Raw genomic sequence first — 26,566 nt, 5'->3', positions numbered from 1 at the left:
TAAAATAATAAAAATGCTCATAGAGTGCTGCAAACACACGCGTACTGATATGTATGTTGCAACTAAATATAAATATGAAGTAAAAAGGAATGAGAATTCTCAGTTCAAATGCATTCTAGAAAATTGTTATCACTATTTCTAAGCAAAATCATCCTTCTGTTAGGGAGGTTTGGTGAGCAAACTATTGATATATAACTTACATAGAAATTACAGTCACACTCTTCTGTTGAAAGCTAGGAAGAGTGTTACTAGTAAATGCCTTAAAAAGTTTAGCTAGCATCTCAACAGAGACGACAACAAAGAGCAAAATCAGAAATTGGTCTCGTCTACTGCTGATGCAAACGAACTGCAGGGCCTTTCTGCAACATCTTAATCTTCTCATAGATCTTCAGGGCTGGTCCAAGTTTGAGGTTCATGTTACAGAGTACATCTTGCCTCATGAGCAGCATGAATGACTTGCCATCTATCTCCTGTAATATATATAGCAATGTCTTCAATCTGTTCCAGCTATATGCCTCAAACCAGTTCAGCAGTAGCTGTACATGCAGATTCTATTTCACTATCCTTGCTGCTAAATATTCAGTGCCTCTTTAGATAACACGAGCTACTCCTTTCCTCAGTATTGTATGAAAGTAACCATTACGTATTGTAAGAAAATGGTGTAAGCGAACCATATAAACCTAAAGGTTTGTGGAAATAACAAGATGCTTGCGAGTATACAACAATAGAAGGTTACGCTGTACATTCTGTTTATGTTAGGTCTGGATGATTTCGACTTCAAATATGTAGTACATGTATTACTGCTAGAATTACTTTTTCATACAAGCAATGATTGCGCATACATGTGTAAAAAATACAGATATTACAGATATAAAATATATTTATTTCTTTATCTAATCGCAAGCTTGCTGGAAACACACAGTAAAATATCTATGGAAAATGAAGACCTTGACATATATAAATCTAATGCTAAAATCACTATAACCCAAGTTTCTTGCGATTGGAGACAAAAGGTGTTACCACTACGCCTGCTTGATCGCTGACTCTGTTCACCAATGGTTCACCAATGTGTCGCTGCAAACTAAATACTGCAGAGGTAGGGTGGGCAATGACTTTATTTAGTAACTCTCTTCACAAGAGTAGGAAACATTAGGCTTCACAAGAGTAGGCTAAAACATTACCCTCACACTAGTATTGTTCTTTCAGTTTATCGTTATTCATAAAATATGTTTAATATTTACATTTCCTGTACAATAACGATTCTGCATTTAGTGTTATTGATAAGTGTCTTCCATTTAAAAACATTGTTTAAACATAAAAAGAGGACTCTGGGGGAGCCGAGTGTATATTTTGATGATAGCCATTGCATGAAACACCCTCAGAGTTGAGGTTAAGGCGAAGAACATCAAGATGGAGCTAAAATATACTGGGCTACCGACAGAGAGACTATTTTACACTAATTGGTACCTAAACACAAATGTTTGTTGTTGGATCTATTTTGTTGAAGCCGTACCAATCTTCATTGTAAGTCGTATATCTAAGAATAAAGCTGGTGAGATATTCCATCTATAGCTTTTGAAGAAATCAAGGGACAAGTACCATTGACAACAAATCTTGCTACCACATAAACAGTCTATGCAAAAAACCTCTTGCTGCCCATTTCAATTGTCATCATGACACATCTTACTGATACGTATAAAATAAGGAATAAACTTCTGGTATTAAAATAATATAAGTTAGGGCCTAGCGGCAAGATGAGGTAACTCCAACCACAGGATTGGCGTTGAGTCAACACAAAGTTTTACAACAGTTATTAAGTATTAACATCACCCTATGGACATTGCTCAGGATGCTGCTTGACAACACAGATATGACAGCAGTAAGTTGTCTGAGCTAATGAAAAGAAAGCTACATGGCTTACTTGCTCATAAAACCTCTGGGCTTCTGCAGGGAAGCCGCATTGATGAATGTATTGGGAGACGTGAGTGACACTCCAGTGACTTGGAACCTCTGGAAGCATCACCTTTGGTGAGGCGAGTGGTGCTTGAGTCGGACCAGCTGGAGCCGGAGATGAATTGGACGGTGATTTGACCTCCACTGTTATACAAAATACCATTAAATGTAGAGCGTATTATATCTGGCTGTAGCATGAGGAACAAAACTTTAGAGCAACTGCATATGAGAGACAAAGATAAAGCCGACACCGCGAAGGAACGCAAGGCTGATTGTGACTAGCGGCATTGGTGTGTAGCGTTAATGTTAGAGATGATTCACATAGCCAACAGCAAAGAGCTTGCCCATATCATTTCTATAGCCTTCGCATATAAACAACTCAAAAACTTATTATTAGCAATCTAAGCTATATTGGACTGACAATACTATAACACTGCTATAACACGTTGTCGCAATAATCAATGGTAGAAGGAATGGCAAAGCTCTTAATAATGATCAGGTAATACACATGCATCTGAAATTGAATCCTTCACTAGCAAACTGTTCATCATCAACAAGTGGTGAGCCAACCTGCCATGTTTGATTGGGAATTTGAGATAGTTGGTCCATTAGAGCTAGTAGGAAGAGGATGAGTGGCTCCGGAAACGCCCGTATCCGCTGCAGAATCTGTCACTTGGTCTTGCATCCCATCCTCCGGCACATCAGTAATGAGGTCCTCTGGGCAAACTCCGTCGTGTATACAAGCGTTGCAAGCCCACTTGTCTATCCAAATATAAATACTGGTGCCCAGCCAAAGCTGCAATACAGGCGGTCTAAATGTGAAATAGCAATACATGTGCTAGCCATCACCTCCCATGGGTTTACTTACTTTTAGGTTTTTCCTTGATGGCAGGTGAATGACAGAACATATGGTAGCCTTTGTCACAGGCGTCGCAAAACAGCAAATCATCAGGATGCCCAGACTCGAGACAGAGGCAGCAAGTCTTGCAGTCAATGCACTGCCAGGGCCCCATACTGGCACGGCGAGCAAGCACCTCACAATACCCCATGCATGAGGGGTGAGCTGCAAAAAACGTAATAGTGTACAAAAGGACCAATCATACGTTAGACCATATTCCTAAACCTTTGATTTACTGAAACTAATTTCTAATTTAAAATGGGTAAAAATTATATAATACCTTTGGCGTTGCAGTCCTTGCATAGGAGAAGCTCTTCGAACATGCTTTGACGATTACATGATGAAGATTTTAGACAAAAATCACAAATGGGCTCGCCTTTGCCTGCTGTGTTGAGGTGCATGCTTGTGTTTCCTGGTGTGTCATAGAACTCATAATCCTCGTTGCTTTTTTTTATTCTCTGTCAACAAGAAAGCTCATGCTAGAGAATATGGGAGGAATGTAAGTCTATGAATAGACACTCATGCTACAAACTAGGAATTCAAGACTGTGCCTAATTAATGGTTGGGGTCTGGGTGTATATGAAAACTGTATCACTGCAAGACTTTTACATGTGTGAGCAACTCCAAAGAAGACTTAAACAGCTGTAACTAAAATGACATCAAACCATTTCTTTTTTTAGACTGAGTATTATACTAGCTGATACTAAGGAAGGCCTTGTTAAAAATTACCCTGTTGTAGTAATCATTTAGAAAAGACCACAACGCTAACAAATGTGGTTTTATGTCGTCATACAAAAATGAATGCGAATGTGTCTGTAAAACTGCTTTATTTCTGTTATTATAAAAAAATTATGAGTTAGTCTTAAAATACAGTCAAAGCTCAACGTATGGCCCAACCCAGCCATATAAAGTTAATGATAATTTAATAATATTTGCTTTATGTGTCAACTTTGTTGCATGTTGCAGCAGATATTCATATAAGAATGTAGCATTGTATTTCATTTAATTTATTTCACAACTTGAACACTTGATGATTAGTATTGTATTTGATGTAACTATATATAGCATTAGAATGAATGGATTATGAGTACACTGAATATATAATTAACTAGCTGTGCTTCCTGGCGTTGCCCGGGTATTAAAAATCAGCTTATAAACAATGAGAAGTGATGAGAGCTGCCTACTACTTCCTATTAGCCTGGCACATTGCCAATGGAAAATGGTATTAAAAATCAGCTTATAAACGATGAGAAGTGATGAGAGTTGCCTACCACTTGCCCACCTACCACTTTTAGCCTGGCACATAGGAAATGGCAAATTTCAGTAAACTAGTTAATAAGTACAAGGCTTCTAATGACGGTAAGCCATGACATTGCGTAAGCACTGTCCAGCTAAGCTATCCTAATAATAGCTATAGCTGGAGGGACACACATACTTTGAGAAATATATATACGAGATAATAGATAATGTAATAATCAGAAAAAGAGGCTTTATTATTAATTGTTAGACATGTGAACAAAGGTATAGGTTTGGCAATGCGTAGGTTCGATGAAAGAATGAGTGACGGACATGCGTAGTGTAACCTACACTAGATATAGCTATATTATGATTTGGTTTCATTTGTCCATCGGTATGTTCTCTATAAAAACTAACTTCCTGATAACAGGATGATCGTAAGTTTTGCAAGTATTTTTTTTGACACTCCTCTAGGTTTTTAGGCTCAAAAGGGGCGCAAAGGCTGTTAAAGACTTTCTTGTGAATGAAAATGAAGCTACAATATATAGCTTATATATATATATAAATATATATATATACATACATGTATAATAGAATAGATAAGTGGTCAGGCCTACTGCTAGCAGCACTCTACGCTCTAAAAAGTGCGGAGTGTTATAATAACTAACTAGAGTGTTGGAATAGGTTAATGTTACTTATCTTTTTACTTATAAATCTTATCTTACTTATCTATATATATATTTCTCACAGTTGGTCGTCTGTCGTCTGTAGGTGCGTTCAGCTATAGCGCACGCTGATTATTTTACCGATGCGGCCACGCACTACAATGCCCCTGTTAAGAAATATTTTTCGTAAGGTTCGACTACTATATCTGGGGTCAAGGCCAATTCTTCTCGCGCGGACAATTTTATTGTCTCCGTATCGTCGTATTCAAAGTTTTAATGGATAGCTTCTGGTGGAACAGTAACCTTTTTTATACACACACACTTCTATGCAAGAATTGTTATTATTAATTCTACATAGTCAGGACTTTTGTTTTGTTTTCTCAGTTTGTATTAATTGTATCATTACCAAATCATCTTTTATTGTAATCACAGCAAAACAGACTTAATTTAGCTATTACTTGCTAATTATTTCACATTTACAACTAAACCTTTTTATAGATTGTATTTTTTTAAATTTATTTGACCTGCACGAAACTTTTTCCTCATGATATGAAATATAATGTTGTTATATTTTATAATACAAATCAATTTTCTGACCAAAGACTTTTTTATTACCCGGGCAACGCTGGGTAGCACAGCTAGTATATAATGTGAAGGGCATATTTGTGAAGGACAGATAGTGCAGTTAGTTAGGGTGTCTGCTGGTGACCATGAAGTCTGAGGTTTGATATTGCTGCTTGTTTTATATTATTTTGCCTTTTTTGTTACTAATACACGTTTTATTTTTACTGACAAAGCAGTATGTTTGTTAAAGATCTTTCTCCTGCACCTCATAGACAATAAGATGGCTGACTTAATTCTAACCCTTTATTAGTTTTGTTAACAATACCCGCAGAGCTTTTCGAGCAACATCTTTTGGCACCAAGGTTCATTCCATAGCACAACAATCATGGGAATATAATTGGCTAATTCACTGAAATTAACTTTCATAGTTTGAGAACCAAGAGTACGATATCATGTCAGCTTGAATATGGTAAGAGCACATCAAATATTGAAGTAAACTACGACTTCTTAGCAGCAATTATGCGAAGTGCGCCCCACTTAAAAGCTATACACCGTGCACAAAACTCTCCTACAGAAGGACAACTCCCAAAGGTTTAACATTATTTCTATGATCATAGAATGATTATTGAACGGATAGCATGTTTGTAAATCTTTCAAACTTCAGCCATTTTATTTAAAGTCAATCCCCTGTCTATCCTATGAGCTAGATACAAGCAGATATTTTACACAAATGTGTGCTCTTTATGTTTAGTCAAGGCAAACATGTGAACATATACAACATACACAATAGGCCTAACTAGCCGTACATCAAGCGCGAGCGTTACCTTTCTTTTGCCTAGATTGCCTGTACGTTTATGTGTTTCTTCAGGACTCCGTTTTAGCATTGTTGACTTGGTAGACGGAGATTTGTTAGGTGAGGGCTTGACAGTTGTCACACTTGGCATACAGAGAACCTTTGACTTGGCATTGGAAGGACTGCCACAAGGTCGGCCTCTTCTTTTTACAGAGAAATACAGCCCTGTCGCATTTGTTTTGATCTTCATGAGGCTAACCTGTTTGGTAAAAATTGATATGAAATCTTGAAATCTTTTTAAAAGATTCAAAATTAAAGTATTAGCATGTTTGAAGGATATCTTAACCAACATAGCCACGCTTCATATTCATGTCAACATTGTATTTCTTGTAACTACAACAACACCAGCACACAGGAAATTTTATATGCCACCGTTCACACGCACAGTAACAAATGTGAAATGACATGCTTTTTATTGTCCATCGAACAGCGGTTACAAAATTCCTGTCAGCAAATGCTATGGTAAAAAGATCATTTTGGAAAAAAGTCATAGTAAAACACATTTTCATGGAAAAATTCAACAAATGATAGACAAGAGATTGATTCAATGCCATCCTATGAATAATACGAACAGTAATTAAAAGGGAGGTAAACCCAGTCCTTGATATAACTCATGTTCTTTGTTCCTTCTCTATTAAGCCGGATTAATGCATCTCTGAGTTACAGAACACACGCAACAATCTTGATACCTCATACCTCATCTTGCAATGTTGCCTCCAATTCTTTCTTCTCAGAAAGATGGGCAGGTCCGCCATTAGCGCCCAACCAGTTTATGATCTCATCTACAGAAGCTCCAGCACTACCATTCCCCTACATTATAGCGCTCATGTAAATACATTTACTGGCTAATTTACAACAGTATCTTTTGTAAACCTCTAAAGAAGTCATTGAGCCAATTTATTTAACTCTTCACTCAACATCTGCTACAATAAAAACTGCCTTCTGAAATGCCTGAAATCAACTTGCAATTATTGGTCTGATGATAGCAAATGACTGCAGTGATCTCCTTCAATTCCGCAGAAAGGTCAAACTCAGCTTTTGGTAGCATAATTTTCAAAAGCCTCCCGAACTTATACTAATTATATAACTGTTAGCATTTTCTGTTGCAATTGAATTGTACAACTGTTAAAGAAGCTTTGTTCAAGTTGTAGAAAAAATAAACCTTGACTCAACTAAATTAGGACTAAGTGAGAAGAGAAATATTTAAGTGACACAATCAAAGATGGAAACTAAAGTGATAGATTAGCAATAAAATTACAAAAATTTGACTGGTACTTCACAGAACTTCCAAGTGTAAGAACTCAAACAAATGGTTACAAGGAAAATAAATATTGGAAATAGAGAAAATTCATTCAAATAGTCAGGTCTCAACGACAGCATTTGACCTCTCACCTGGTTGATAGCCTTAACACACCTTGCCAGTAATTCACTGACTTCTTTAACTTCGACACTTCCCGATCTCCGCAAATGATTTTCAGTTTTAATGGTCAAGTAGTGCGTTACTCCTTTTCGCTCGACTTTAAATATTTTGGTAGAATTTGTCAATGAGTTGATCATGGCTTCTGTTTGCTCGTAACTCTGCCCATGCGACTCGAGCATGGCTGACTGTATGCTAGGTAAATCCGACCGAGTTTCTGTGTGCAGTCTGTCGATACATTCTAATAGTTTCGATTCATTGCTACTTCCATTGATATCTGCCACAGGTGTCGCCATCTACTTCCGCTATTCTCAACCTGCAGTTCATGAACCAGCAATTACACGGAGAATGGTAAGATTTAGTAAGCAGATTAATTAAAGATGGTTGAGAATCTAAAGCACAACGATGGGAAGAGGCGTAGATGTTCTGGTTAACGGTTGCCAAAAATCTGAAATTTTATACCCATTAGGTACATGTACAAGTACTCCTTGTGTCACACTATGGCCAGTCAGCTTGTTGCTCCTCAATCCAGCAAAAGCTTTAACACCAGAATCAGCTTTCATCAAGCTTGAACAAAGGCAGTTGTATCCAGATACATTGATAATATATGTTATTTATCTATGCAACTATTTTGTAAACGCTACACATAATTTTTTTAGTTTCTGATTTCATAAAATTGCCAAACATCAAACCTAGTCAATTTTTCAAAGTAACACCTCAGCTTTTGTCTATGAAGCCCAAATAAAAATGCTATACCATGCAGCGAAACAGGATATTCGAGTAGAATTCCTGTGTGAGGCTATCTGTTTTCCTAACGCGCTGAAAGTGCAAATACATTCGACGATATTTGGTGCGATCTCGCGCTGCGTGGCACTAATTTGCGCTAGAAGTCGCTCAGCGAGCTCATGCAAAGCGATAACGCTAGGCATTCTCTCTCACAACTTTATTACGCACGAGGAGCATTTTGATTGGTTGGATTTTCCTAGAATGCAATTCTATGGCTGATAATTTTTTTGTATTGATGTTCACCGATGTAACTACAGCAACAACATTTTGTTATTTGGTTACGATTGAAACATCATCAAAATGAACACTGTGTAACTGCCCTTCCAAAGACAACGTGGAGTTTCGAACGGGTTTCATTTGTTAGATAATTTTATTTGCTGTTATAGACGTGGACACCGTAAAACTACGAATTATAATATGAAACAAAGATAAAATAAAGCATACAAGAATACTATATGAGGTTTACTTTACAACATTGTAGTTTTTACAAGAAGTTATATAACAATACGACATCAAATGTTTATAACAATATTTAAAGAATCTTTTAAAAAGTCAAATATTGAATAAAAAAAATTTATGTGTACATATCTCTATCACCTTATCCAGGAGAGAGTTAAAATGTGGTTGAGTAAATATGTATAAGTATGTCTCTTTGAGTGAATAGTAAAAACAGTAATAGTAAGTGAACAGAAACAGAAATTCTGTACAACCTCATTCTCTGAGGTCTTAGACTGAAATGCCAAGAAAGATAAAACCTACGCTAAAAACAAAAGTGATGGTTCAAAATGTATTGCAATTGTGAGGACACGGTCAGCGGTTTGTCAAAGTAATAAACTTTATGTGGCTGTGGTAGCTGTTGCGGTGTAGAAGGCTCACTAATATTCTTGTAATATGGGAGCATATATGGCTATTTCAAAAACGAGGTGATTAAAGCAGTGGGCACATTGGGTCATGACCGGACTGCAAACGATGCGACAATGGACAAGCAGCCATCAATGGCAAGATAAAATTTTACAATGAACAAAGAACCTTACAAACTAAATTGTTCATAAATTTAATAAGAGTACTCCCAGTCCAGTACGACACAACACACAAAAATTACAAAGAGACCCAGTTGAAAACGAACATTTGGAGTCAATCGTTGTGCAGGTTGACCATCTTGAGCATGGTAAATATTTATTATATTAAAAACAAAAAACTACTACAAAGTAAACTATATATAAAAATTGTAAAATATCATTGTTAAAAATACAATAATCTTTTTTATGTCTTCTTGTAATGTACAATCTGTGAAAGTGAGATAGGCCTAATAACAAAAGCAGAAGTTGCCTAAAAGGCACCATATTGACTTAAATTTATCAATAACTCCGAAGAAACTAATGATATGGAATTTTATTGGCAGTTTGTGAGCGTGCAGTAGTATGTAATATGGAGATTCTGGACCAGAATTTTCGCCCTGGCATTTTTTGTCTAAAGATGGAAAAATTTAGAATTTAAAGTTTTCAAAATCCGAGGGATTTTGAAAAATGGATGTTAGAAATAAAATGGAGAGAGTTAGAAACAGGCACGGCTGTCACCTAGATGACACGCGACTGCAGGACCTTTCGGTGCTGGTCACGCTTGCCATTTGTACCTTTATTATACAAAATTCTTTAAACCATGAAAACTCAAAATCAGATACACAAACTCATGCTGATTTTAAAAAATGGATATTAGAAATAAAATGGAGAGAGTTAGAAACAGGCACGGCTGTCACCTAGGTGACACGCGACTGCAGGACCTTTCGGTGCTGGTCACGCTTGCTTTTTTTGCACCTATTTATTATACAAAATTCTTTAAACCTCTGATTGTCTATTTATTATACGCTTGACTGAACATTAGGTCATTTGATGTAGGCTTAGTTTAGTTTTTATATGCATTGATTGTCTGCACATTGGACATATGATTGAGTTTTTAGCCCATTCCTCTATGCATTCTTTATGAAATATATGCTTGCAAAGTGTAGCCACCGCTTCTGAAATATCAGCTAAGCATATAGAGCATGGATCTTTTGCTTCTGCAGAGGTAAGTACTATAGGTTCTATTGCACGCTCATCTAACCAGAAACTCGTATATACAATATAGTTGTTTAATCTCTGTGATCTTCCTCTTTCTCGTTCTTCTTGAAACAGTGCTTGCGATATAGCACTTCCTAGAGTTTCATTGCTTATATTTTGATAGTCTAGTATGTTTAGTCTCTGTGCTTGCTGGTCACAGTACACTCGCAAGCTTGGATGAGATAATATCACAGATCTTAGTGCACATTTTCGATAATACCGCCAATTATCCCGCCATGCTCTTATGTAAATATTTCTTATATCATCAATGCTCATTTGTTGGTAGTCTTGTAAATTAAATTCTTCCATATCACTCTCAAACTGTGCTCGCAATCTTCTTGCTTTTCTAGCTTTTTTCTTAGCTTTTTTTGTAGCATTTCTTAGCTCTTTTTTATCCATTTGCTGATAGCCTTCTATTTCAAACTTTCTCGCTTGACCTTCACAGTGAGCTCGCTGTATTGCTTTTCCTAGCTCATTGTTGCTCATACCCTGATAGCCTTCTATAGCAAATTCTCTTGCTTTCTGCTCTATTTGTTGTCTATTTCTCCTTTCCATTTATTATACGTCGACATACAATAAAACCGTCAACCAATTTTAAAAACCGTCAACCAATTTTAAAAACTGTCAACCAATTTTAAAAACCGTCAACCAATTTTAAAAACTGTCAACCAATTTTAAAAACCGTCGACATAAAATAAATGGACAAGCTAAAGAAACTATATTATTCGCCGTCTGGCTATCAGCGTGGTAAGACAGCTGCTAGGAAGCTGCATGAAAAAATCCCCGAGTTGAAACGAAGTCAGATTCAAAACTGGCTTGACCGTCAACCCATCTACCAGATTTACAAGGCAAAGCCAAAGCGTATAAAATTTCCCCACTACAGCCAAGACAAACCAAACCATACTCACCAAATTGATCTGCTGAGCCTTCCCACTGACAAGGGGTACAAGTACGCGCTGACAGTGGTGGACATCGCTTCTAGGTACAAAGAGGCGGAGCCACTCAAAAAGAAAACAGCGGCTGATACGGTTGAGGCTATTAAATGTATATATAATAGGTCACCACTGGAATATCCAAAAGAAATAATGTCTGACAAGGGGCGTGAGTTTATGGGAACTTTCACAGAGCTGATGAACGAGAAAGGCATAAAAATATCTAGAAGCCTTAATAAGAAAAAGGTAGCGTTTGTAGAGCGTTTTAATAGAACGTTGTCAGAAAGATTGTTCGCTCACCAGTACGCTGAGGAAATTAAAACTGACAAGACCAACCGAGAGTGGGTAAAGAGGTTGCCGGGTGTAGTGGCTGCGATAAATGATGAAGAAACTAGTATGATAAATATGAAACCGATGGATGCTATAAAACTTGACAGTGTAACACAACCCGAGTATGACGAGGTCACTGAAGACTTGCCGATAGACTCATTGGTGCGGTATTTGTACAAACCCGGAGAAGAGCACAATGACACGCGGTACAGAGCCACTGATGCCATTTGGTCAGTAGATGTATACACCATAGATGAGATTCGTTCAGCTGAGAATCAACCATCCGTGTACACGCTCCAAGGCATTGATGACCGAACGTTTACTGCAGAGCAGCTGCAAGTTGTACCACCCGATACGGAGGGATTAGATATACAATAAATGACGGAAAAAATATATCCCAAACTGCCGACAGCGCCTCCGGATGGAGGTTTTGAGCGGTACAACAGAGTGCGCGACATTCGCAATGAGCTGCAGGTTCTGAGAGACAATCGGAATGGTTATTACAAGAAATACAGCAAGGCGGTAAGTGGTCTACAGAATGCTCAAATAACTCTATCGTCACTGGCCGCCGTGGAATCGACAGCTGGTATCGCTACATCCCTTACTATAGTAGGGCTGCCCATTGGTGTGGTACTAACGGGTCTAGGTGTTGCGTCAGGTCTGATGGCTGCGGTACTGACACCCATAGCGAAGCACTGCGCCAAGAAAAAGGTCAAGCATGCCAAGAAGCACGCCATTCTGTGCACTGGCATATCTGTGCTAAACAAAAAGATCTCACGCGTGCTGGATGATAACTTTATTAATGACGCGGAGTTTGAGGACATTGTGAATGAATACAATGCCGTACGTCGGGAGCTCGAGTCTTTTGACGTTGACAAAATAAGAGCGGAGGCTAAAGAAGAGCTAACTCAGCAGCTGCTTCAGCGTATGCCTGGCACAAAAGAAGCTGCACAGTAAACCTCGCAAAATTTTATACTCTCGAGTATAAAATTTTTATTTAAATACGTTTGCGGGCAGTCCGGCGTCCTGTAGTTTTTTCAGAACAAAGCTAGCCGTTGCAATTTCTGCGGACAACATGCCAAGACTCTTGACCTTCATTTCGACGGGTCTGTCCTTGAAACCCAGTTCCTTAACCGCTTTTCTAGTGACTACTAACCCTGTAGCTAACAAAGCGCCTTGGTACAGCGCGTTACCAATATCCTTGAGAGTGTTGTTCATCTGCGCCATTTATTATACTAGAATATTCTCGCTTTTACAGCGGGCGTTGGTGTAGGCTTTGGTGTGGGAGTTGGTGTAGGCTTTGGTGTGGGAGTTGGTGTAGACGTTAGTGCTAGTGGCTTTGTGTACCATTGCCAACCTATCAACAGTAGAGCTATACCGAGACCGACGGTTATCCACGCGTGTTCAGTTTCTTTGGGATGTTCAGTTTCTTCGGGATGTTCAGTTTGCTGGGTTATCGCGGAGAGCTCATCGTTAATGTCACTCAGAGGTTCTAGAGGAGTCTGCATCGGCGTCATCCTCTTGGGGTTCTTCTTGACCGTTGTCATTTATTTCTAGAGAATTTCCTACCCACTTGTAGTCGATGTGGTTGGCAGTAGTGAGCAGTACTGAGAAAGGGGCCAAATACATTCCGTAGTCGTAGTAGAATGGCGGGAAATATTCTTTGAGGAATGCCTCGACAAAGACGTCTTTGTTTAGTTCAGCTTCCAGTTCCACCTCATCTACAGACACGACTCTAGACACAGATTTTGTCCAGAGTTTGGCGAACACCTTGGATACGTTACCGGCAACGTTGTCAATGATGCTCTGCTCGTGTTTGAGATATAACTTTTTAACTTCATTCTCTGACATTTTGGCAAGGTCTTCTTTCGTCTTGACGCGTGCCTTTACCAGCCTTTTTCGATAGTTGGCATCATGTACTGATGTCTCTTCAGCCTGCTCCGGTAGTGAAATTGTTGGTTCCATTTTATTATACAACCGTTTCCATGTCAGGTAGCACTTGATGATTACAAAGCTTCCCAGAGAAAAGAAGAGTGAACCCGTCGCGTAGAATATTTGTTCAATCATTTGCTAAGGATCAAATACTGTCCAAGGTCAGTGTTGACAAACAGCATAAAAGTATTTACTAGTCCAGCCTTTATTTCAGCGCGGCGCTCTGACGGGATAATGTCATTCTCGCTGGTAAGAGTCTCAAAAGACTTTTTACAATTGTTTTTGGTTACCAAGACCCAATGAATATTTTCTCTAAAATCTTTGGGAGCCGAAACGTAGCGCTGCGTTATGAACCAAGTGGTTAGGTTGGCATGGCGCCCGCTAAAAGCGATCTTGCTGAGTGATGTGCGGTGTTTGTTGAGGTCTTTTTCCGCGCTGCAGTCGTCAATGATGATGAGCGACTTTTTACCCGACAGTTGGCCGCCTTTGGAGTGTCGCTTGATCAGGCTTTCTAGGTTGTCAACCAAGTTACCGTTGCACAAAACTGTGCACCTATTCAGCCAAGGACGATTGTAAGTCTTGTTGTCATGGAATGTGGGACAGATGATAAAAATGTGATCAAAAGCATGAAGGTAATACCTTTCAATTACATTTAGCGCGTGATAAGTCTTACCCGAGTTTGTTCATCCGCAAAGGATTGCGTTGTGCGGATGCTTTGGAAGTAAATTGTCCATTTATTGTTCGATATTACTCAGTTGGTTATTTACAAAAGATACACATTTGTCAGTCACTAGAAATACAAACGCTTTGCCATCGTCTTGCGTTACATCTTTTGATAGCTTAAGCTTGACATAGTCTTTGATCTGTCGACCCGTCCCACTCGATCTTTCATCATTCAAAGTCCTCATATCTATAATTAAACAAAACTTGTCCGTGTAAAATTTTTCTTGGTTGATGAACGCTTCTCCATCACCAAAGTACTTGACCGCGTTCTCATACGAGTAGGGAGCTAAGTAATTTGATGTAAATTGCTGGTTTGTTGCGCCGTCTATATCTAGTCCGACATCTTTTAGCATCAGATTCCAAAATTTAGTGTCAACAGAGTTATCCTTCTTGAAAAACACCAAGATCGCTCGAAGACTTTCATAGCTCGCGTTTATGTTTATTTCAAACTCGGACTCTTCTTTTTGTATATCCTTGATCGTGTGAGATTTGTAATCGTTGATAATGTGACTATGATTAGAATATTTTTGTTTAATACCTTCAGCCAAACTGGGTTCTAAAATGTAGTCATATTCTAAGCAGAGGTTGGTCAGCGTATACTTACCCGCGGCGAATTTGATATGAAACTCTACATTGTTTTGGATCGCCTGCGGAGTAAAGGCGGCGTAAGTCAAAAATGATCCTAGGTGAAAAGAATATCTCTCACCGTGAATCTTTGCGAGAATGTCTTCAGCCGCGCCGTTTATTGAATGTCATTTCTTTTTAGTCGCTGTAGACTGAATACCTCTATGCGTAAGATTGTATGTATACTTTTGCTTCGAATGCCAAAACTCTCTATATATCGCTAGATGAGCGTAGTTGGATATGTCGGATATAGTTTGACCATTTATGGTCATCTTAAACTTTTCTACGATCGCCGATGTAAGGTGATCGGGAATGTCCGCTTCAGTTCCATCGCTGGCTAGTTTGAAATTGTAGGTTAGATTAAGCGATTTGGGGTAAAGAACTGCATTGGGCGTTAGCTGGGGCATTTTAATTACTAGCTCATCGCTAGGACTCGCTGTAGATGGATTGTGCACGACTCGCGCGCGCATCTTGTGCTCTTTTAGACCCTGCCTGTCTCTCGCGGACAGGTTATGGTTTAATTCTCCTGTATACATTTATTATAATAAATAAATATGGATTTGGAAGGTAAAGACTTTAACCCCGATGTCGATGAAATCCCGGGAGAACCATCATTTATCGAGCCCGCATCATCATTTACCGAGCCGCGCATTCATGAACAAAATGATGCGATATCCAAGGCGAATAATTGGCTCGCTCAAGCTGACTTGCCCAGCATTGATGAAATAATTTTAAAAAAGGGGAAAGGTAGGGTTGTAGATAAACGATTGTTTTCGGCTATTGTTGAAGTCGTAAAACCCCGAGATGTTGATGGAATAAATGCGGCTATAAATATTTATGACGAATACTCGCGACGCGGAGGTACTTATGATGACTTTGTTAGTAAAAGGTTTCTTACGCGAGAAGAAATTGATAGCTATCTCGCCTCTTCTATAGATAGTGTACCTAATCCTCCCGTTAATACGCCTGGTGTAGACACACACACGCAAAATACAATCGGTGTAAAACTATCCAAGCTGGATATATACTCTGGTATAGATCATTCCAAGTTTGTTCTGATGGATGACGGTGGCCTCGCGGTAAAAACGAGCAAAGGCTCGCAAATGTTGACTTATGTGCGTAACCCTGAGCTTTTTGTCAAGAATCCAAAGATCCCAACCGTGGAATATCAAGGACTTTTTGGCTTGAACAAAGATGAATACACGAAAAGAGTAGAAAAAGCCAATGCTAGAACCATCGCTCCGGTGGATGAAGAAGTGGATGCGGATCAAGGCAATTTGACTGACTTCAAGTCATGGCTATCTAAACAGGGAGACACGGTGAAAGACCGAGCAAAAAATTTCATAGATCGGCTCAAAAGTAACAGAAAAACATCAGAGTTTAATTATCGCGAAGAATTTGATATGAGTGATATGAGTGATATAGGGGGAAGGTTACCGGAACGAGAGTTAGTAGCTATTGATCAGAGATTTCAAACTATAGAAGGACAAATATCAGTGGCTGTGTCAAAAGCTGCGAACCTGACAGAGCAGATACAACAACTCGATGCTAAAGAGGACAAATCTCCTAATGAACTCGCAAAGTTGCAACAACTAAAAGAAGAGTTGGATGCGCAAAACGGTTTAATCAGTGATCTAAAAGGAGACCTTTCGGATAATACAGCAAAGATGCGAAAGCAGCGCAACCTAATTTTAGGTATTGGTGGTGGGTTAGCCGCTGGAGGAATTTTAACGGCCATATTCGAAGCGGTAGCGAATGCGTTGGGATCTGATGCGGTAAAAGATCTTATTCCTAAATCTACCGATCCGAAGGATATTATCGAAAGCGGCATTGGCAAAATTATCAAGAAAAATCTGGAAGACTTGGCCGCGTACTTTCATGACAGATATCTAAACACTTCCGGCGCAGTACAAGCATTTTGGCACATGATGGAAAATGCTGTAGATTATCTCGAAAGCAACTTGTGGATAATCATCGCCGCGGCATTAACTTTGTTAGCGTATGAAATAAATAAGCACAGATAAATCTTTTATGACGCCATAAAAGATTGCGAGGAATTGTTACAAAGATTGCAAAGATTACAAAGATTGCGAGGAATTGTTACGAGGAATTGTTACAAAGATTACAAAGATTGCGAAGATTGCAAAGATTGCGAGGAATTGCTACGAGGAATTGTTGAGGTTTGCGAAGATTGCAAAGATTGCGAAGTTTGCGAAGATTGCAAAGATTACAAAAATTGTTACCTTATTGGATTAGCGCAAAACCTCCTACACCCGCAGCCGTGGTAGCGCCTACAAAAACTCGCTCATATTTTTTTTGTTCAGAGCTAGGGGTGTAATCTAAAGAAGGCGCTTTTAAATCAGGGTGAGGTAGTGTAGGCTTTTCACCGTAGAGCTTTTCATAAGTATCAAAGGCCGAATTTACCGAGTATATTTCATCGGTAGCCTCCTGCTTTCGAGCATTTTGCTCGTTTAGCCAATCTTGGTTTTTGGCTCGTTTGATGTTGTAATCCGCTTGTTCAGCGTTTAGCTTTTCTAACGCCGCATTATGTCTCTTGGCTTCTTCCTGAGCTCCATTTTTATCAATCTTTGAAAAAAGATAATTTCCACCGGCGAACGCTAAAGAGTTTACGACGGCTCCCACTACCATAATCGCGATACTAGCCATTTATTATATCTCATAAAATACTATAAGCTCTTTTATATTAGGACTGAATATGAGACAGGACACAATTCCCTCTACCCGAAGATTGATCGCATGAAGTTTATTAGTTAACAACCCGGAATACGTTCCTACAACCTCGGATTCGTCATTTAAAAATTGTATATTCAATTCCACTCCGGGTGTGTACGGCCGGTAGAGAATAATATCCTTAATAGTTCCACCTCGAGGAATAACTGGCATAAACAAGGATTTACCATCATAAAGCCTCGCCCGATCTAGCTTGACTTGATGCACATTTACAGATTTTGATTTACTGCCATACATTTATTCTACGATAACTCGAGCTCCGCAATAAATTTTCCGGGATAAGCGTTACCTCGTTCATCCGAGATTGACACGTTTAAGCTGTTGAGCTCGCCAATGAGCATGGATTTGTAATTATTAGTAGGATGGTGTTGTATTATTTCTCCCACATCAGTTCTGCCTATGGGAATAATTGAAAGGAGATTTGATCGTTTACCGTTCCATAAATTTTTAGACGTGTCTATTCCATCGATGTATAAATACAAACACAATGGGGTCAGATATAAATATTCATTCTCTATCAGTTTGGCTAGTCCACCCGTAATCGTCGCGTCAGTACTAACCTTTAAAGTGTTTTGATGAACTTTAAATGAGCCTGGTAATTTGGAAAGGAGCTGCTCGTACGTGTAATACCCCGGCTGAATAGTAGTCGTTCTACCGTTGTACGTGTAACTGGTCACCTCGGTCAAATTGTAAAAAGATAAATATAACGTAATTGTCTTAAGGCTAATACCGGTTGCCTTCACGGATCGATCGAGCTCAATGCGACCGGTTTTGTTTATTGTCAAAGAGGTCATTTATTAATAAATGACTGGACAACTATTTAGCGGTTATCCCATAGATTTTTACAACTTAACTGTCGTCGTAGCGATAGACGAACATAACAAAATATCGTATAGCTTTGTCAAAAAGTTTGTCGATATCTCACCAGCACCGGTAGTGGTTAAAAGCTTTGATGATGTCAATCGATGGTATGATGACCCCATGTTATATTATTTTCAGCAATATAAGTTTGCCTTATACTGCGCGACTGCTTTGTGCGGTGTCAGTAAAGATCAGTTGACACGTGGTCTACCTCTTACAAAAGCTATTTTAAACTTTCACGTTATGTACCAAACTAAAAAGATGTTGGCGCAAATGGAGATTAGAAGTCCCGGAGATCGAGATTTTGATCCGTACAACAATCCTTACAACAAAACCGAGTACTGCAAATTGCTCAATGAGTTTAGAGTAAGCGCTAAAGATATTCCTGAGATTGATCAACCAGCCGGAGGTCTCGGATTTATCATACAAGACGGTGGTAGTAAAGTAGGTTCTCTACAAAAACAGATGGCTGATCTAGGCAGGCATCACAAACCGTATCCAAAATATCCATCAAGCAGTAAAGATAAGACGGATATGGATGTGCATCGGAGTGGTGCCAATGGTTGGGGTACTTATTACCAATTTCCGGAGTGGAATTCGAGTGCGGGTACTAAAATGGTTTCTGTAACTCAAGACCCATTTGACTACAAAAGGGTAGTGCCCGACCATAGTAAGTCATTCACATCCCCCGGAATAGTTAGACTTAATGATAGTATTAGAGCTTACGTCTACTGTTTACTGGGAGCTCAGGTGCAAGCTAGACAAGCGGGTTCCTCCCTCGAGTCTCAACAAGAATTTTTAGTTCTGGTCAATGACTTGATCATGAAAAAGCAATCTCTCCAAGATTCTATATCAAACTTTGAGGACGCCCTCACTAAAACTCGCGGGCAAACAAATTATGTTATAGCCAAAGGTCTGTACATGATACCGTCAGACTTGAACTTGAACGCTTTAGGACAAAGCGTAAAAGGATTTAACGATAAAATTAAAATAGCCCAAGCGTTTGATAGCGTAGGAATAAAACCTCCACCACCGAAACCAAAACCCACACCGCTAAAGCCTTCACCAAAACCCAAACCCACGCAACAGCCAAAACCTGCGCAACCTGTGCCACTACAACAGCCACCGAAACCCAAACCTGCACCACTAAAGCAGCCTCCAGCACCGACACTAAAATCAACTCCTTCTGTAAAGCCATCTATATTTCCTACAGAATTATTTTCACCAAAACCTGCCCCTTCTGTAAAGCCATCAACAGAATTGTCACCGCCCGAGGGCAACGTTCACGAAGGAAATAAATTGTTAATTGGCGGCACTATAGTCATCGCGGGTATAGCTTATTCCATGATGTAATTTTATACAGTCGTATAAAATTATGACAATGCGGCTTGTAGAGCCGCCTTTTTCATCGTTTTGTACCCGGGTATATCTTTTGCCTTGGCCAGCTTTTTGAGTTCGGGTAAGTTAACGCACAGTTCTGGTGGCATTCTATTCTCATACCTAGGTATGGGTCTACCTCGAACTGTATATCTTTCCGTCGACTCTTTATATTCGTCATACACAGGGGGTAGGACGAGATCAAACAACTCCATCGCATTGATCCATCTTTGACTCAACTCATCTAAACTTTCTTTTGCTTTCCTATTCAAGAAGTGCGGCATTGTTAATGTCATTTATTCTGTAATGTCCGTGTGCCAAGCTATTTATTGAATCTAGGTAATAGCGTTTGTCGTCAAAGGCCGACAGAGTCTTTTTGCTGAATGTCCAATTTTTTATCTCGTGTAGCTTGGACTGGAGTGTCGTCATGGTTGCATTCGGAGCCGGATCTCCACTATCCAGGCATTGTTTGTAGGTATCAAACTTTAGGTTTTTGGTTATACACTTTTTTACTCCTTTGCATTTTGTCAGTCCCCAACCCTCACCCTCTACGCAGTATGACTTGGCTCGCAAAGCCACAAACTCCGATATCGCCTTACCACCACCTTCATCCTTGGGCAGACCTATCACTTTCTTGTTTTTCTCACTGTAGCACGGATGATCTTTAGGGTAGTTGCTCGTATCATACTTTTCGAGCGGCATTTCCTTATAAAAATCTTCTGTCTCGATTAATAACACTAAGCTGTCCGTGTCAGTGTACATCATTTTAGCATCGGGGTATTGCCATCGTATGTCATCGTAAAAGAATTCGTACATGAGCAGTTTGGACAGATCTAAAATGGCCTGACCGACGTAAATAGGTTTGTTTAGGGTCACTGTAGATTTGCTCATGAGAATGGCCGCCAAGTTTTCATTAAACTCTTTCTTACACTTGAATCGCGGCTTATTTATGAGCTTTTGTTTGCGATTCATTTTAGTAGTCAACTCTACATCTATCCGTTTGCGAACATTCTCCATCGATTTCCCGAATACCGCATTGTTCATGAGCTTGAAAAAATCTTTCTCAAAATCAGTCTTAGCTTGCTTTCGAAGATTGGTGTTTAGTCGAATGTACGGCTCCATCCATGCACTTTCTTTAAACTTGAGAACTCGGTGTACTTTAGTCAAATGCAGACCCTTTTTCAAATAACACTTTAAGATACTGTGATGTACGACGTACTTGCGCTTATCTCGAAGGTTTGGCACCAGCTTAGGAACTTTTGCATAGCACGGCTCTCCAAGCTTGCCAAGCTCTCCCACATCGCGCATATACTCTGACCACTGATCAGGTTTCATTGATTCGGGTGCCAGCGGATAATCATTGTGTTCGTCGTGGAGCTTGTTTGGGTATTCTAGATCTACCTCCGCCATGTAGCCCTCATCATTATTAATGTCTGGCAGCCCTTTCGATTTCAACCATTCGAAACCACCAGTCGGTAGCTTTTGCGACATGGCCCACCTGTACAGGTTATTCTCATCCAAGTACATCAGGTAGGTAGCTGGTTTCTTTTTATCATACCCCTCTACATAAGGATTGTTGGCCTTGGCGTATCGCAAGCCTCCGCATGTAGACACACCACCTCTTATACCACTCTCTACAAAATTGTACATGTCTACATCACTGATGAGCTCCAGTTCTTGTTTTGTTATTTTAAGCAATGCATCCCATGACAATGAGGGTGCTGAGATGTGGTGACACGGATCGAGACCATATACATCCATGGCTGTCGATCTATGGCTCTCAAAAACATCAGTCAAAAGCAAGACATCCGTCTTAAGATAGAGATCGTGATAATCACCCAAAGTCTCACACCCCAGCTCCTTCCACACTTTTTGAGCATGCCGATAGTCCTCATCACTTATACCGGCATAATTGTCAAGCGATGAACTAAAGTGTATAATCTTTGGAAGTTGCTTTTCTTTAAACCGCTCGTGAGAATCCATGTACTCGTACGGATACACGCCCTTTCTCGCCAACAAGCCGTAGTGTTCTGGATACTCTCGTTTCAGGTGCGGTAGATCATCTAGACCTTCCACCAATGTAGCCAATGAGCTATTGAGGTGCTGGAGGCTGTCCATAAACTTAAAGCGATCTATTCTCATTGACATGTACTTTTCATCCGTGTTCGCTATAACATCGATGCCCTTGTACCCCTCGTAAGCCTTGACAATTAAATGAGAGTCATACCCCTTGAGGTTGTGAAATATCACGTTAATCTTTTTTGTCTGTCTGTGCTTGAGATTGCAGCTATTGTGCGCGGGGCCTCTGTACGACCCAGAGACATGATCATGATCTCTAACTAGCCAATCTTCTTCCGTAGCCTCGCGCCCACACATGTAGCACTCTGTCGCAGTTTTAAATTCTCGCTCTTGCTCCGGAGTGATTATTATTTTCGCGATTGGAATGCTATCTATCAACTCTTCTATTCTATCCAGCTCTGCAAAGAATCTCTCCATGCAATCCTCACCCCTGTAAGTCTCAAACCTCAATGACTTTCCTAAGCTGTTCACCAGGTTTACGCCGTAGCCACACGCTGTATGGACTTTGGTATTTTTGTCTATAACAGACTCAAAGTCCCCGTAGACGGTGTAAGGCACCTTTTCCATATTTTTAATGTTCTTAAACTTCATGACCGAGCCAGGTTCAGGCATCTTGACGACGCAAGTACCATCGTGAGCGGCTAGGCACCCTTTGATGTGGTCCTTAAATGTTCTCTCACAAGTAGAATGATGAAGGCAGCGTAGGCAGGTATAGTTTCTATGTCCTCTGTGATCAGTTTGCTTCCTCATTAACGCTGACATACTCTTGATCCACATGTAGTGATTTTTATAAAGAATTAAATTCACCTCTGGGAGACCTTTTGCACTATCTGTATACAACCTGTCATCCGTGTGAACAATCCCCATTCCACCATCTTTCCACTCAAACACATTAATCACAAGTTTGTTCTTGTTAGCAAACTTTTGAATCTGGTCTATGGTGACCGGGTACTTAACATTTTGGTATTCAAGCTGTTTTGATATGGCGTGTAATTTGATAACCTGTCTACGTGATCTGATGATGGGTATAGGCATGAGAGTATCGCCCACAAGAAGCACTTGTTATCATCCAAAGCCTCTGGATCTATTTCTTTTATTTTTTTAACTAACGCTGATTTCTCGGTTTTGGTAGTAAAAGGAATGTCCATAGATTTTGCAATCCGTTTTATCACTGCCATTGTTTTGGCACCTCCATTGTTGACGTTTATGATGGCATTTTTGTTCGCTAAAGCTTTAGGGGTTGGTTTGTACGTTCCACCTCTTAGAGGTTTCCACCGATAAATTTCCAAATAAAATCTAGATACTCGCTCCAAAATCCACCCCGAACCATTGTTCGTAAATTCATCAATTTTTCTGATTATATTCGCTAGCTGTCTGTTTAATTCTTCATCCAGATTGGTTGATGCTAGGATTGGTACGGCGCCTTCTCTAGGGGTACCCCAGAATCGAGTGATTATAGTACCACGCTCCAGATGGGAAAATGCAACTTCAGCACTTACGCGAAGTTTTTTAGTTCGGTTAAACGCATCATTAATCCTACCTATAATGACGGGTTTGGCATGATTCCATACAAAGTCTATGTTGGCTGATTGATAACTGGATACATCTATAGTAGATTTGTTGGTGACCTCGTCTACAAAAGTGGTTCTTATCTCCACCCGTGGCGCTCTATCAACACCTCTCAATGCGTCCACCAAGTCCGCTTTTTTCACACGCGGCCCAACTGTTATATCTCTGGCTCGAGCTAAAGATTTTAGATCTTTCATACTCAAGTCATCCACTGTAAGACGTTTCTTGCCATCGACAATATCCTTTAACTCGGCTTTTCTCAGCTTCGCTGTATTCCCAAACCCCATACGCTTCGCCTCCTCCCTCATCTGACTGGAGGTAGAGTCTCCGTACAGGTTTCTCACATTGCGGAGGGCATCATCCGGGTGTGGCTTTTTGTAAGTACCGTCTACCACTATTGGTATACCCTTACTAGTTTTACCAATCACTTTGGATCGATCGCCAGCACGATACGCTAGCTCCGCTTTGCTCATTTTGCTGTATCCTTTAATACCGCTTCGCTTGGCATCCTGTTGAAGCCAGCTCATATTCCCCTCTCCGTAGAGGTTTCTAATGTCAGACACCGCCTCAGGTGGTGCCCGCTTTCTAACTCTCTCCATTTTATTTATTATTACAAAGCTTTAAATGTTAGTCAAATGAATTGATGTAGGCTTAAAGAAAAGCGTATAATAAATAGACAATCAGAGGTTTAAAGAATTTTGTATAATAAATAGGTGCAAAAAAAGCAAGCGTGACCAGCACCGAAAGGTCCTGCAGTCGCGTGTCACCTAGGTGACAGCCGTGCCTGTTTCTAACTCTCTCCATTTTATTTCTAATATCCATTTTTTTAAATCAGCATGAGTTTGTGTATCTGATTTTGAGTTTTCATGGTTTAAAGAATTTTGTATAATAAAGGTACAAATGGCAAGCGTGACCAGCACCGAAAGGTCCTGCAGTCGCGTGTCACCTAGGTGACAGCCGTGCCTGTTTCTAACTCTCTCCATTTTATTTCTAACATCCATTTTTCAAAATCCCTCGGATTTTGAAAACTTTAAATTCTAAATTTTTCCATCTTTAGACAAAAAATGCCAGGGCAAAAATTCTGGTCCAGAATCTCCATATTACATACTACTGCGTGCCCATGTTATTGTTTGCTGGTGAATCACTCAAGTGTGTTTAGGCACATGCCAGCGATATCTTCGCGCTCCTCATGAAGCATGCGATAAAATCGTCTAGTATGTTTGCAACTTTAGTGTGGCTTCGGACAGACAGACGGAAGGACACTGCTCATATTACAGTCAATACTAGCCGAATGCCCGACATTGCATGGCTATTAAAAAACAGCTTATCAACAGATGAAAAACTTGGAGATTTATATATATATATAGATTTAGCTAGTGAGCAAGAGTTTTTGATTAGCAGTAATTGTCCTTAAAAAATATGCAACAGGCTGCCAACACCAAACACTTAGCATTGCAAGATCAAAATTCACATGATTAATATAGGATGACTAGCAGATGAATCGGTCAGATTCCCGATAAGCTGGACAGCAATTTAAGGTTTTATTATATTGATGTCTTTAGTAGTCTAACAGATAGATATCCATAGCGCTGTTGCCCTTTCGGACAATTTTATTGTATAGTAAGAATCGAACTATAGCTACATCGAACCAAACATGTGAACAACATTGAGTCTCAGCCTGTGAACAAATGTTTTTGTATCTCTTTCACCTCTTAGGAGTGTAATACTAGAAATGAGCATTAAATTTCATGGAATCTACCATATAAAATCCATTCTCATGGACATGCTATTGTACATTCTATTCTTGTCAATTTACAGAACATGCTATTTCAGTAAATTGGTTGGGCCAAATTGACTTAAAATTTTAAAGAGATTAGCTCTTTAAATAAAAAAAATGGAGTCATATTACCCACATTACAGCAGACTTTCGGCATGTCTAGGCACTATATTACTTTGCTATTTAAAAGTGTCATAACTTGTAATACTGCACAGCCTAAAGTTAATTGTATAGTGGTGTCAGACATGACAATCCAGTAAACAAACAAAACCACCTTCAAAACAGCTCATGAAAAAGCTCATAGGCCATGTTCCAAAATAATATACATTGATTTAGAGATGCTTTAAATGCATGTGATTTGATAGATTGAAACTACCAAAAATGAAAGAATTGGTTTATTATTTACATTAAAAAGAACTTCAAATGAATGCAACCAAATGCCAGGATGACAAACTCTACCAAACGATGCCCGAATCTATCTACTACTCAAAGATACCAATTAACAGCGATATACAAACTTTATGCCTATCTCACAAGTACAATGAGTGTGATTAAAGTGAACAATCGGCTAAAATAACCATTACCATAAACCTCATTACTTAAACAAAGCTAGCTACAAGTATCTTTTATGGTCTAAACAAATTGCAGTCTGATATTGGCCAATGCAGTCAGTGAATTCAGTCAATGCAACAGTGAATTTAGAAGCCATTGTGATAAGCAGGGATGCTGTGCGAATCAGTAATAATTTTATATATTATTACGTTTATTTGCGGAATTTTTCAATCAACGGCAATAAGATAATAATACAATATTTAGTTACATGCGTATATACAAAGCCGCGTTGAAAATAAGAATTAATAGATAGTTATCAGTTTTGTAAATATATTATAAACAACAGACATCGCATACAATATTGCATTTGCTCTCGCAATATTTTGCACACGAAAAGCAGTTGCTCTGATTTAATAAAATTAAAAAACGTCAAATTAAACAGTTCGACTTTTTATTGGAAACGCCATAGAAAGCTACTGAAACTCTTTGCATTAGAGGGGTGCCATTCATGAGCCCATGAGTAAAGGGACGTCAATTGACATGCCAGAAAACCATTAAAAGATATCAGACCTGTACCAAACACGACCAGGA

At 39.4% G+C, this 26,566-nt stretch overlaps 2 protein-coding genes across 3 annotated transcripts; both read right to left on the bottom strand.

The window, feature by feature from the left end:
• Window positions 1-22: 22 nt before the first annotated feature.
• Window positions 23-7,903, bottom strand: LOC137385773 (uncharacterized). 2 transcript variants are annotated; one of them, XM_068072325.1, is made up of 8 exons: window positions 7,562-7,903; window positions 6,866-6,979; window positions 6,141-6,368; window positions 3,132-3,309; window positions 2,822-3,016; window positions 2,524-2,715; window positions 1,922-2,097; window positions 23-470 (listed from the first exon to the last, which is right to left on the bottom strand). In XM_068072325.1, the coding sequence occupies exons 1-8, from the start codon at window positions 7,880-7,882 to the stop codon at window positions 327-329; spliced, it is 1,548 nt and encodes a 515-aa protein (XP_067928426.1). In that variant the 5' UTR covers window positions 7,883-7,903; the 3' UTR covers window positions 23-326. The 2 variants fall into 2 exon arrangements, 1 of the variants encoding a protein (XP_067928426.1); XR_010977801.1 differs by having other exon boundaries at window positions 330-470; window positions 2,528-2,715.
• Window positions 7,904-20,262: 12,359 nt separating this feature from the next.
• On the bottom strand, window positions 20,263-24,245 carry LOC137395126 (uncharacterized). The gene is made up of 2 exons (XM_068081971.1): window positions 23,188-24,245; window positions 20,263-23,092 (listed from the first exon to the last, which is right to left on the bottom strand). Exons 1-2 carry the CDS (start codon window positions 24,243-24,245, stop codon window positions 20,263-20,265), a joined length of 3,888 nt encoding a protein of 1,295 aa, XP_067938072.1.
• Between the last annotated feature and the right edge of the window lie 2,321 nt (window positions 24,246-26,566).

The sequence above is a fragment of the Watersipora subatra genome, chromosome 1 (assembly GCF_963576615.1).
Source record: "Watersipora subatra chromosome 1, tzWatSuba1.1, whole genome shotgun sequence".
NCBI classification, from domain to species: domain Eukaryota; kingdom Metazoa; phylum Bryozoa; class Gymnolaemata; order Cheilostomatida; family Watersiporidae; genus Watersipora; species Watersipora subatra.
This window is presented reverse-complemented; position numbering and strand designations above follow the sequence as displayed.